The sequence below is a fragment of the Poecilia reticulata genome, chromosome 23 (assembly GCF_904066995.2).
Source record: "Poecilia reticulata chromosome 23, P_reticulata-male-v2, whole genome shotgun sequence".
Classification (NCBI taxonomy): domain Eukaryota; kingdom Metazoa; phylum Chordata; class Actinopteri; order Cyprinodontiformes; family Poeciliidae; genus Poecilia; species Poecilia reticulata.
In genome coordinates, this window is record NC_088852.1 from 2,419,793 (window position 1) to 2,433,071 (window position 13,279).

General features: G+C 36.2%; 1 protein-coding gene across 4 annotated transcripts; it reads right to left on the reverse strand.

Annotated features, from left to right (window-relative positions):
• Positions 1-352: 352 nt before the first annotated feature.
• LOC103459318 (uncharacterized) lies at positions 353-13,168 on the reverse strand. Of its 4 annotated transcripts, none has more exons than XM_081603980.1 (9): positions 12,548-13,168; positions 5,069-5,134; positions 4,394-4,474; positions 4,137-4,211; positions 3,807-3,902; positions 3,355-3,440; positions 2,553-2,643; positions 2,384-2,467; positions 353-1,721 (listed from the first exon to the last, which is right to left on the reverse strand). In XM_081603980.1, the coding sequence occupies exons 1-9, from the start codon at positions 12,554-12,556 to the stop codon at positions 1,599-1,601; spliced, it is 711 nt and encodes a 236-aa protein (XP_081460106.1). In that variant the 5' UTR covers positions 12,557-13,168; the 3' UTR covers positions 353-1,598. The 4 variants fall into 4 exon arrangements, with proteins under 4 accessions (XP_081460106.1, XP_017158383.1, XP_081460105.1 ...); XM_017302894.2 differs by having other exon boundaries at positions 4,394-4,519; XM_081603979.1 differs by lacking the exon at positions 12,548-13,168 and adding an exon at positions 8,208-10,719.
• Positions 13,169-13,279: the final 111 nt, after the last annotated feature.

Genomic DNA, 13,279 nt, shown 5'->3' on the forward strand with positions numbered 1-13,279 from the left:
GTCAGGAAAACAGCTTTTATTCTTTATATTGAAATTAAAAACTTTTTTTTAAGATTCTGCAAACAGAACAGGAACATTTTAAGGCTAAGCAGTTTTTCCAACACTGGCAAACATTTAGAAATGAAATTAAATCAGAATAAAATACATTGTGGGGTCTGCAAAGCATTTTCATGTCAAAGTTTTTACTAAAACAAAGGAAAAGTGAGAATAATATTCTTGCATTCTGGCTCAAAACTCGTTTCTTTTTAATTTAATCATTAAAATTAAGAGAAAAAGTTCAGATTTGAAAAGTTCCCGTCAGTCACTGCTGCCACCTTGTGGCACTTAGATGTAACTGCAGATAAAACACAGATTTAACTTTAAATTAAACTCATTTTATTTACAAAGCACACTTCAGACAGGAAGACAGCATTTTTCTATATATTAAATTTTAAAACATATTCTGCAAACATAGAAACATTTTAAGGTTAAGCAGTTTTTTAACACTGGATTCCATTTATAAAATAAAAAGCAGGAATCCTGATCCAGCACTAGAGTCTCTTCAGCCTCTGTAGGACAAGATTTCCCAAGAAAACAACAAAAAAAACAGCAGAAATTTGATCATTAAAGAAAATGAATCTTATTTGCAAATTGTTCTGATTAAAACTTCATGTTTTCATAAATGCAGTTATCAATTTTGGTTTTTAATTTTAATTTGGGCACAAAAATAGACAAAAACTTGGTAATGTTTGGTGGTTTTGCAGTGCAGTTATCAGAAGTGCATGAACTACTCTTAAATGTTAATACTTTTATGAATTTGGTAGCCAAATTTCTGGAAACCAAATTATTTGAATGAACTCTTCCAGTTCTTCCAAGAAGAAGAGAAATCAAAAAATCCCGCAAAGTTTGGTTTGTTTGGAGAGAAGTGAATGTGAAATCGAACAAAAAAGTGAACTCTGGTGCAAATGTGAACATCAAGCGGACCAGAGACCGCTCCAGAAGCAGGAAGAGGACTACAGCACAGGGAATTCTGGGTAAATACACCAAAACAGACATGCTAGCCTAGCGCTAGCGGGAGAAATGTCTCGTAGTCTTTTGTAAAAGACTAAAGAAAAATCCTACAACTGCTAAAATCTGACACTATTCCATTTTCTTTTCATTTTGTGAAGGAGGAAGTTGCACTCAGAGGATTACATGTAGTTTCCTCCAGTGGTTCTTGGTGCAGCGCCCCCACAGGCCAGGAGGGGAACAAGTTTTTCAAAAGTTTATAAAAGTGAAACACAGCAGCTGAAAACGTAACAAATGATGCAACTTTGGTCCCAAATCGAACCGAATCCACCGGACTATCAGAGAGACTTTACCTTAGTGGGAGAGTGAATCTACATTACAGAGGAAATACGCTGGGAATTCAAACCTGTGCTCTCGGTTGTGTGTTTAAACAAATAAATCTGTGAAAAACTAAAATGAAAAGCCATGATGGTGGAAACTAAAAGTCCAAAAGAATGATACCCGTTTCTGGTTCATAACCTCACAGCACTTCCTGTGTTGTTCTCGCTAGCTCCACTTAAAGGCTACATGTTAGCATCAGTGTCCGTTCTGTGTGGCTGAGGGGTCAGAGGTCAGGAGAGGGAAGGTTTGGGTTGGTATTTGACTCTGTTGAAGTCGTCGACCGTCATCTCAACCGGAGGCTTCTTTAAGCGATCCTCCAGACCCAGAACCAGGCACAGAACGATGGCGGTTATCTGCAACACACACACACACACACACACATGTCCGACACACAGGTGGGAAGCTCAAGAAACGACCCATGAAACATAATACTGTAGATATTTTTAGAAATATGCAACATTTTCATCAGTTTTTTAAACAATTTTTCACTTTTTTCCAGAAATGTTTGCATTGAATTTCCACAAAAAATGACAGCAAAAGAACCAGAAATGTGGTTTCAGATCTGGTTTCCTTCTCATTATGTTCAGATATATGTGCTTTTTTTTATACAACATCATTTTCTATCCCTCAAAGAAGAAAAAAACTATCCTGCTTTTGAAAAATTTTATGTTCATCTTCATTTCACGTCTAAAAATAGAACAAAAATTACAAACATACACAACATTAAAAATAATGTTTTAAAATATAAATGCAAATTTTTGTCAGTTTTTCATTTTTTCCAGAAATGTTTGCATTGAATTTCCACAAAAATAACCAGAAATGTGGTTTTAGAGCTGCTGCCATTTTTAAATAATTTTCCATCCTCTTTTTGTAAAAACAAATTTCCAAAAGTAGATATTTATTTAAACGTATAAGACCATGAGACAGAATCTATTTATATTCTGAATGTGATATTTTCAGTGTTTTAGCTCCATAAAACAGTGAAAGCAATAACAAGAAGAAGCTCCTGGTTTACCGCGATGGTGGCGAAGGCGGAGATTATTCCGATCCGGAGTTTGATGGGGAATCCCAGGTAGCTCTTCAGGATGGGACCACAGGGCTGAGCGACAGACAGATCAGAACAAAACTGGTTCAGAGGGACGGAGGGACAGAACGTCACCCGGCTGTGAGAGACGCGGCGATACCTCAGCGTGAACCCAGAGTTTATCTGAAGGATGACGACTGTCTCCAGTCATCACACAGGATCCCAGTGAGCTGGAGTTACTGGTCTGAGAGCTGGGGAACAGGAGGAAACAGCCAATAAGATGTATATTCATAAGAATAAAGTAATAATACCACGAGACGTCGTAATGTTATGACTTTATTCTCGTAAAATTCCAACTTTATTCTTCTGAAAATATTCAGATTTTATCCTGGTAGTATTTCACTTTATTCTTTATTATGTCTAAATATTATTGTAGTTATTTTTTCCTTGGTTATTTTTTCCTCAGCTTTATTGTCTTGAGAGGAACCTTCCTGGTTCTGCAGTAAATGCTTTACTCTGCCTGCAGGGGGCAGCAGTTAGCTCACATGTGACGATCCTGCTCTGCTGCCCTGATAACTAAAACAGTTTTAATGTATTTATTCCTTCATAAGACTCAGTTTTTATGCAAACATCATAAATACCTGGTCAGGTTTGCTGGGAGGTTTTTCCATTAAATTAAATAAAGGAGTTTGTGTTCCTACAGCATGATTGGTTACAATTAAAAATGCATTTCTCAACTTCAGTCGCGCAAAAATATTAAAACTATATGGGTAAGAAAAAAATAGATTACAATATTTCTTATATAATAAGCTATTTATAATCTATATTAATATATATTATACATATATGTATAATTCCTTAGATAATATTTTTAATATATATTATCTAAGGAATAAATTAATATAAAAATTCCTCCAAAAACTAAAATTTGTCACATAATTTATTGCTTCTGCTGAACTAACCTCAGGCCGGCAGGGGGCGTGCATGAGCAGGAGTCAGGAAGGTGATGCCCCCAATCCTCAAAACTTCTTAAACCGCAGCAGGAATCCTGGGAAGAGAAAAACAACAACGAGCTGCAACAGGAAGGCTGTTCAAGGAGCCTTCAAATGATTTGTTTGAATTTCAAAAATAAGTAAAAATAGTTTTAAAAATAAATCATAAATTAAATAAAAATACAAAAACTTTAACTTTTTTTTGTTGTAAATTACAAAATAATTAAAAATTGTTTTATAAAATTTAAATTTAAAGCAGAAGAGATACTGGCTAAACAATAACATACTTTTTAAAATTATAATAATGAAAAATAAATAATTAATTCACTTTAAAAAATTGATTAAAGAATAAAAATAAACTTTAAAAAGGAAAGTGAACTGAAACACTGAAGCCTGACTTCCTGGTTAATATTGTGGCTCACTGAGTTCTGGAGTTTCTTCAGCTCCGTCTGGATGAAGTGCTCAGCTGTGTGAAGAGGAGTGACGTTCAGGAAAACGTCCTCCACAGCGATGTTCACCTGCAGAACCAGAACCAGAACCAGAACCAACAAAACCCAGTCAGAGAGAGGAACCTCAAAGCCAGATTAATCTGAACAAAATGAGAAAAAACTACAACACTAGACGACAACCTGCTAAACAAGAACACATGTTGAATATTAAACAGATTTAGTAAAACGGCTATTTTAAATGAAAATACTGTAATGAACTCTGCAGCCCTGTAGGGGGCAGCAGTGACTCAGAACAGGCGATACCTCGGCTTCAACGTGAACCAACGGAGAAGCGACGATCATCAGAGCCACGAACTCCACAAAAATCAGAGCAGAAAACTGCAGAACATCAGATTATTACATTAAAACGACTATTTACCAGCTCTGATGACAGAAATGTAAAGAAAACATCATTAAAGTCAGATCTAATCAAATCACTGGAGATCAATATTTTAAATAAAAATAACCCAAACAATCTGGATGTTGAAAATAATAAACTAAAACTACATATTTTAAGTTACCAGCAGCAGCAAAGGTTTGTAGTTTGAAACCGCAGCACTGATGCCCAGAACAGACAGAACCACCGTGATCGGACCGAACACCTGCAGAGCCAATAAACCGTCGCTAATCGATAACTGGGCATACAACTGAAACAGATTTAAAAAGAAAAACAATCACTGGCAGAATCCACTATACAGGTAATATTAGCTTCATACGAGAGAGATTTATTTAACCAAACCGAAAATGTCATTTCAAAAATTTTTATGATTTTGAATGTTAAAAATATCAAAATTTAGAAAATTAGAATGTTACATAAAACAAATAAAAATAATTTTGAAAACAGAAATGTTCAATCATGGCCCCAAATACCTGTCCAGAGACTCCAAAGCCACAGAAATCAGATGTATTAAAGCATATTAATGGAAAGTTTAGTGAAAGGAAAAAAGAAGCAGGGCAAGTAAAAACAAGACTGGATTTATTAATCTTTCAGATTATGAAGTCACTTATTTCTGATTTTGTCCAGAAAAACATTAAAATAAACAAATTTTAGCTCTAATGTTTTCAAAACAAACCGAGATGAAAGTCAAAAGCTAAACTTCCTTCTTTCATTTGATCAACTGAGTCAACAAAATTCACAAATATTACAGAACAAAGCCATAAAATGTGAGGTTGTGTTCAAGTGTCAGCGTGGTTACCTGGGCAACGGGTACGTTTCCTTCAATTGACGAGAATCCAACACCGATCATCACCACACCAGACACCTGCAGAGCCAGAGAGAGGAGTCATGGCTTCCAGAAGGGGGCGGAGCCTAACGGCGGCAGCATTCCTCTGGAAACGCTCATCATCCCGAGGGGGAAAGAGAACCAGAGTCGCCGGAGGCTCAGCGACTCCCAGCTGCAGTTTTATCAAACCGTTTCAGAGAAGAACAAACTTCCAGGTTTCTGCTAAACGCCTGGAGAATCTAGAGGATTAGAACCAACAACCACCATGAAAACAGAAAAATCCTGACTTTAAACCCAGAACTTTGACTTCTCACTTTAAAAATCTGAATTCTGAGAAAAAAAGTTTAAATTTTGAGGGAAAAATAATAATTTTGAAAAAAAAAAGTGAACGTTTTAACCAACAATGTACCAGACACGTAGCTACTGAAGTTTCACAAGTCTTATTTTGTTATTTTGCAACTGCATATAAATTATTTCTGAAATTTTGCTATTTAAAATAGCGACATTTTGAATATAACTTTATACTTTAGTCCGTTTGTTGATGTAATTAATTTAAATATTTGACATTTTGATCAGCCACTCAGTACTTGAGTAATTTTTATTCTTACTAGAGTAATTTGTTGGCTACTTTTTACTTTTACTTGAATAAAAATATGTTTGTTGTGGTGCTATTTTTACACGAGTGCGACTTTAGGGTAGTGAAGCCACTTGCAGCGTTTTGCTGCAGGAGGGACTGGTGCACTTCACAAACAAACATTATTAGAAAGGCCTTTATTTTGGAAAGTTGAAGCAACATTTAAAAACGTCAACCAGGAAGTCAAAGCTTGGGGACAAAAATGGACAATAACTCCCAGAAGACCATGAAGTTGGTCACAAAACAGAGTAAGGAAATAAAAAGTAATCACTTTGGCCATCGCCTGGAAAACACAATTCCAGCAAACGGTTGTGAAAAACTTCCAGAGGAAAAATGCACCCAAAAAAACATTTAGAACAATGTATAAAATTTAATCAGCAAATGGAAATAATCTTAACCAACATTAAAAAGGTTTAAAAAGTCAGCTGTGCTCTCAGCTACATTTGGTTTTAAACGTGGACGACCGCAGATTCCTCACTGCTTTGGCAACAAACTTAAAATAGACGTAAAGGTTTGCAACCGCAGAGACAATAGAGGCAAAGACAAAGTGACACAAACACCAGCAGCTCTTCAAATCCAGTTAGAAACCGAATCAAAACATGAAAAATGAAAGCAGGCGGTTAACCTGAACCTAATCAGAAAATGAGCCTCAACAGTGAAATCCTCAGCCTGGGAGTGAAAAAGTCTCATGAGCTTTACGGTCAAGTTGAAAAGGAACATTCAACAGAATCACTGCAATCGGCCGATAAGCAGCTCAGCAACAGGAACAGGAAGCAGGAAAAAGTGACTCCAAACGATAGAAATTAAAATAAAAATAGCCACAGAGCCAATGTAATCACACACACGGCGTTCCTGCTGCAGTGAGGAGGGTGGACAGGCAGCCGGCAGGCGAGCTTTGGAAACAAACCGAGATAAAAGTGAAGAAATGTCGGAAAATAGACGAGGTGGAGGCAAAAAGGTGAGAACTTTCTGGAAAATGAAAGAAATGAGGAAACGGTCGGCAGGAAGACGATAAGAGGAGGAAATGAGCAAAAACTAACCGCTAATTACACAAACATGCTCAGGAATACCTGTACTTTCAAACCATAACAGTAAAAATATATTAGATTCATCAGAATAATCAGCTGCAAACATGGATACGTTTTTATTTCACAAACAGATTTCCAAAATGTCTACTCCGACCAACACGAAGCCGGGAAACTTTGTTTGGATCCTCTTGATTAAATGACACCACAAATGTCAGGTAAAAATAAGGAAAAATATAAGTAACATGAAGGTTTTACTGTGACAGAGTTTTAATTTCTGCAGGAAACGGTTTAAAGAAAACACAGCATCATCTGCAAAACTGCTGATTTTCCCGTTTCTTTACTCCTGACATTAATTACATCTGAATTTTTTCTTAAAGCCATTTATTTAGAACAACTTAAATAGTTTATTATTACAAACATATTTGACAATATCTACAAAAACAATTTAGACAGAAGGGTCCTAAAAGTGTTTGACAATCCAGTGAAAATCTCTTCATGACTTAACCTATTTAGGAAGAAGAAATTATCCAATTAAAACATCTCAACTACCATCAAGACATTTAATTAGAGAATCGAATCAACCTGTAATTTAATATTAGCTCAACTATAATACATTTACAGTAAATATAACTGATTATACTGGTTTACATCAGCTTACACACGTCTTCTTCATGGTAAAACATGGCGCTGGCACCATCATGCTGTGGGGTTTAATACTTTAGGAGGGATGGAGAAGCTGCTAAGAGTTGGATGAAGATAAATTCAGGAAAATCCTGGAAGAAAACCTGTTGGATGCTGGGGGTGGATGTTGGTCTAGTCAAAGTCTAGAGCCAAGTCCAAGAATGTTCAAAGCATTAAAAAAAATGTTTCAAGATGTCCTCCATCCAATCTGACTGAGCTTTAGTTATTTTAAAATGAAAAATGGTCAAAACCTTTTTCCATTTTGTTTTGCCAAAAAATATTAAATATTTAAATTAATTCTGAAAGGAACTGTATGTATATAAAGTATATAGCGTGACGTTTTTTGTAAATTTTTCAGTTTTGCACTTCTACATTGTTTAAAATAAAATGCATAAAATAAAAATTGTAATAAAGATGTTGCCCAATATCATTAAATAAAACAAATTGTTGAAAGCTGATTAAATATGTCGTTTCATTTTCTCATTTAAAAAATACTCCTTTAAATAAACATGAAAATCTGAATTACAAACATCCATAGAAAAAAGTGAGTAAAATATATTGATGATGTCATAATTTATGACGTATTTAACATCAGTATCAGCTAAAAGAAAAAACAATATCATGTCAACTCTGATGACGGAAAGCGAAGCGTTTTAGGGAGATAATTAGATATTCACCAAAATTAACCTTTAGATTTTTGTGTTTGGTTAATCTGATGTCAGAGATGAAAACTTTAGATGGAGTCGTTAGCCGTTAGCATTTAGCTTACCAGCAGCAGCACCGTGACGCAGATGGAGAGTCCTCTTAAGTAACTCCAGCAGCGAGCCATGATGACGGCCGTCTGAGAGCCGAGCGGGAGCGGAAAGAGCACAGAGCCGAGTGTGTGTGGAAAAGAGAGAGAGCCAGAGAGGAAGAGAGTGTGTGTGTGTGTATGTTGTTTAAAGCTCGGGAGTGTTTGGCTGCAGAAAGAAGAACATGACCAAGTTTGGAATACCAGCTGAGCGGAAGAGAGAAGGGAGGAGGTTAATTAACAGGAGTGATTAAAGATGGCGGCTCTAAATGACGACAGTAGATCTGATTATCTAAAACATATCAACAACAGCTGAAAAATCTCAGGATCATCATCACCAGTCATGATGCTAACGCTGCCGTTGTTCTCACCAATTAGCCGCTTTCCTGCTATTGTGTCCGTGTCCTAAACTCCCCACACATCAAGCTGCAGGATGCAACCTTTACAAAAATATGTTTATGTATTTATTTACTCTGTCACCATGTAGTGAGACAGATAATCCATGAAAAGAAAAACCAAGCTCCTCCAACTACTATTTCTGTCTGAAGAAATGCACCAAAAACAGCCAATCAGAGTCAGGAGGCGGGGCTTAGCGCTGCCCATCAACCTCGTTTACTTGATGCTAAATGTGCTAATAGCTGAGAAACAACTTAACATTACAGGAAAACCGTTTATCTGCCGTCATTAGTGGTTATGCTAAGTACCCTTAGCATTCTTGACAGGCTATGTTATCAGGAAGTAGCAGCTGTAAAAACGGAGTCAGGAGGCGGGGCTTAGCGCTGTCAATCAACCTCATTTGCTCACTGCCAAATGTTACCTTTAGAGGAAACCTGTTTTGTGGAGTTTCTGTAGAGTCGTCCACTTTTATGCGTAGTTACAGCCAAGAGTGATAAAGTGCTAAAGTTCAGAATTTTAATAATCATAATTTCCAGCCATTGTTTTTGTTCAGATTTATTTCGTTCATCTTCTTCTGGTGCAGAATTACGACACGTTTCACATCAATGCTGTGAAAGTTGAATAAAATGTGATGTGATTTAGTTCCACTTATGGACGAGGCACAAATCTGATTTTTTGCAGTTGGGGGGGAAAACGAACCTGCTGTGGGTCGTAACCATGGATACGCTGATGATGCCGTGTTTCAGACCATATGCTAGCTGTTTTAGCCCAATCCTTGGTGTATAAAGAGCTGAAGGCACAATTTCATTCTGCCTGCCAAAAAGCTTTGGATTCAGCTGCTCCACTGAAACTCAGACATCCAGAACCCAGATTAAACCGCCACACCATCTAAATCTGCCTCCAACATCAAACTCTCCAAGCCCTCCATTTTCTTTTTCACACGCTGAACTTTTAATTTTCATTAGTTTTGAAACGTTTTTGAGGAATTTCATCTATTCTGGACAAGGTATTCAGCTCTGAAGCCCAGATTTCTCCAACTTGTGACGACCCAAACCTCTTGACATTTTGCCAGTACATGCGGGAATCGACCATGGATGGATATGTGCGTTAAGCTAATCTGACACATTCAACGATCCGGCTCCTGGTTTCCCAGGTAATGGCTCCCATCTCCTCGGTTTAAGTGTGTCGGAGAGAAAAACCAGACGTCCCATTTACTCCAGAGGTTGTGCTGGTTGCTATAAATAAAATACAGCAGTGGGGTCTGTCTGCAGAAACAAAACCCTTGTTTGGGAGGACATGACAGCATTTTTTTATAGTTTTACGACAAAGAATAGCAGCGATCCAAGTCGAAGGAGGGCAGTACAATAACCAGACGCCTAGCTAATGTTGAGCAAGGAGCTGAAAACTCCATCAGTGGTGCAGTTTTGTTTCACTTTATAACCAAATACACCAATAATCAGTTTGGTTTTAGGGTGAATAATGTAGCAAAGCAGCAAAGCGAAGCAGAGAGGAATCCTGCGGTCATTAAGAGCCGGGCTGTGTTGACTTTAGACTAAAAATAACCAGAGGGGGAGAGGCCGACTGCGTGTTGCAGACATTAATGTTGCTGCTTGTTTCCAAAGCTCACATACACTCACACACACACACACTCGTACGTCAGCTGTTCAAAACGGTAAAGCAAAGCGCGTCCATCCGTCGCGCGAGACGTAAACACCATCACAGCTGCTCCACTTCAGGTCCAGCCTGCGAATGTCAGCACCAGCATTCGTCTCCGTAAAGTTTGACGTTTTAAAGCAAAACACAAACCATGACTGAGAATGTTTAAAATTAAACGCTCTGACAAATACTACGGGAAAAAAAGATTTCGGCCTCTAGGGGGAGACAAACTGCGACAAAGTATTAGATCCATGATATAAAAAAAAGAAAAGAAAAATTACAAGAATAAAATTATAGTTTTATGAGAATAAAGTTTAAATAATGCGATAAGTTGTACTATTAGGATTTAATTCTCGTAATAATCCATGCAAAGAATTTTTTTTTAATTACCAGAATAAAGTCAAAATTACAAAATGTCATACAAGAATAATAAGACTATTCTCAAAATACTAACCTTTTCCTCATATTACGACTTTATTCTCGTGATATTTCAACTTTACGAAAAGTCATAGCAAAAATAAACTCGTGTAAGAAGTCGTAATATTACGAGAAATCGAGAATAAAGTTGAAATGATACAAAAATAAAATAATGACGATTCTTGAAATATTGACTCTCATATTGCGACTTTATTCTGGTCGTAATACAATATTTCAACTTCATGAGAAGTCAAACAAGAATAAAGTTTCATTCGAGAAGTTGTTCCATTTGTGTATTTCATACTAAGATAAACTAAAAAAAGTTACTAGAATAAAGTCCAAAATTACAAGAAGTGATAAGATTAAAAAAAAAAAAAAAGTACAAGTTGTAGGAGAATAAAGTTGAAATAAGGCAGAAATAAAGTCATGACTAATTTTATTTCTTAAATGGAAAACAAAATGTGCATCATGTGACAGATTTAGACGGATGACATTAAATCAAATCTATCCTATATAAAAAGTAAATTTATAAAAGATCAACTGTACACAACATGTTGAAGCCTTTAAAATCTAAACATTGCTTTATTTTTTTCTACTCTAAAAATTGGGATTTCACAATAAAAGCTCTGTTGAGTTAGGATAATTTAAATTTTTTGGTGCTCATTTACCTGAAATGAAGGAAAATGAAAGAAGCCATGCCAGAGAGCTGCAGAAAACAAAAGAAGCTAAATTTATAAGGAATAAAAATCCTTATAAATTCATGTTAAAGTTATCCAAATTCTCAAATGTGTCCTTCAAACTTTGTGGCTTCAGTCTTAAAATTAATCCAGTCTGAGCTCCACTTCCTGATGAGCTGAACAGATAAATATGTTGCTTTAAAAACTCTCGCTCGTTACTAGAGCTCCCCCTGCTGGTCACATTTGGTTACTACATCTACTGAAACAAAAACTAAATTTGTATGGACACAGAGAAAATATGCTAGTAGCTTAAAATGAACACATTGTATTGCCTACAGTGCAGCGCTAGAATTAAATACTAGCAGAGCTGTTATTTAATACCTGCTCTGCTATTAAATTAGACTCAAATTGTAAATTTGAGTCTAATTTCAGATGAATATAAGGAGCTGTGGTCAGGAAACTAGTGGATTTCTAAAATTTAAGTTTCCAATTGTTCAAAAGAATAGAAGAAAATAGAAGTTACTAATTTCGCACCCCTTGAAAATCCCACCTTTAGTTTGACTTGACTTCTTATTTAATGACTAAAACGTTTTTGAAATTTAAACTCAACTTTTAAGTTGCTCCATGTATCCTAATTATTAAATAATTTAAGATTAGGTTTTTCTGGGGTTCAGAAATAATGCAACACACAGGGAACATTTATCCTCTAATGAGGACATAATGTCAGTTTTCCTTCATTGACAGCAAAAGAATAAAATACAAAAACTGGTAAAAGCTGACAAATGTGATGTGTAAAACATAAAAATCCCATTTGAATCAACAAAAAGCAGAAATATGTACAATGGAATAAACATTTTAAAGTCTCCATTAATTTTAATGGAAGGCATATTTTAATATCCAATAAAATTATTTAAGATGATGCATTTTGCGTTTGTGAATTATGAGACAGTTTTAGCTCCATACAATAGTCACCAAAATGAAAACTAATTTGGCGCTCTTCATAAAAATTTGTATAACTGGAGCTGAATTGGGGCCATAAAGTTTGATTTAGAAAAAGATTTGAAACAAATTTTTTAATTCATCTTAAACTTTGTCCCAATTTAGCTCCATCGTAATCTAACATTGTAAATAAAATTTCCGCCGCTTTAATAAAGTTGTTAGCAGTTAGCTTACCAGCAACATGACGTCGGAGAGTCCTCCATTTCCAGCAACGAGCCAGGATGGGTCAATAGTTTCAGTAAGAAGTCGTTTGGATCCCCTTGGATGTTTTCCGTCTGAGATTTAGCAGAGATACGAGGAGTGACTGTAAATGGATGTTAGCATTCGGCTAACCGAACACCAAGATCCCGATCCTGGTTTCCAAGGTGACGGAAACCTTGAAAACCTGGTTACCACGGTGACGGAAACCTTGGAAACCTGGTTTCCACTGCTACAGTGTTTCTCGTGTTGGTTCTTCACGAGTAGCAGAGAAACACCTGACTTCCGGTTTACCTCAGAGGTCCTGCCGGTTGCTACAAACATGGGGGTCTGTTTCCATGAATACAATCTTCATTTGAGAGGATCTGACGAGAGGTGGCTCAGAACAAAAGAAGAAAACACATCAAGTCTGATTTAACATTGAAAAATATGAACATTTTAAAGTCAGGCATAAAAAACCCAATATGTAAAACCTAAAGACATTAAAGGCTCCTTTTAAAACATTTAACGAGGCGATTCTGCAAAAACACAAACTAGACTCCACATTCTGAAAGTTCCATTTCACAATTTATGATATACGGGAGCAGGCTGATGCCAAAAAGCACATTCACATAAACTCACATTTAATTTGCCAAAGACAATTTCTGACAAAAAAAAAAAACAAGGTACAGTTCAACAACCTATACAATCCAAATTAAACGCATCCAG

Bases quoted from the DNA above. Each gene is read 5' to 3' on its own strand.
- LOC103459318 (XM_008400791.3), bottom strand. From the start codon at position 8,267: ATGGCTCGCTGCTGGAGTTACTTAAGAGGACTCTCCATCTGCGTCACG. The intron at 3,903-4,136 runs GTATCGCCTGTT...CTGGTTCTGCAG, and splicing joins TGGTTCACGTTGAAGCCGAG to GTGAACATCGCTGTGGAGGA. The intron at 1,722-2,383 runs GTAAACCAGGAG...TGTGTGTTGCAG, and splicing joins CCGCCTTCGCCACCATCGCG to ATAACCGCCATCGTTCTGTG.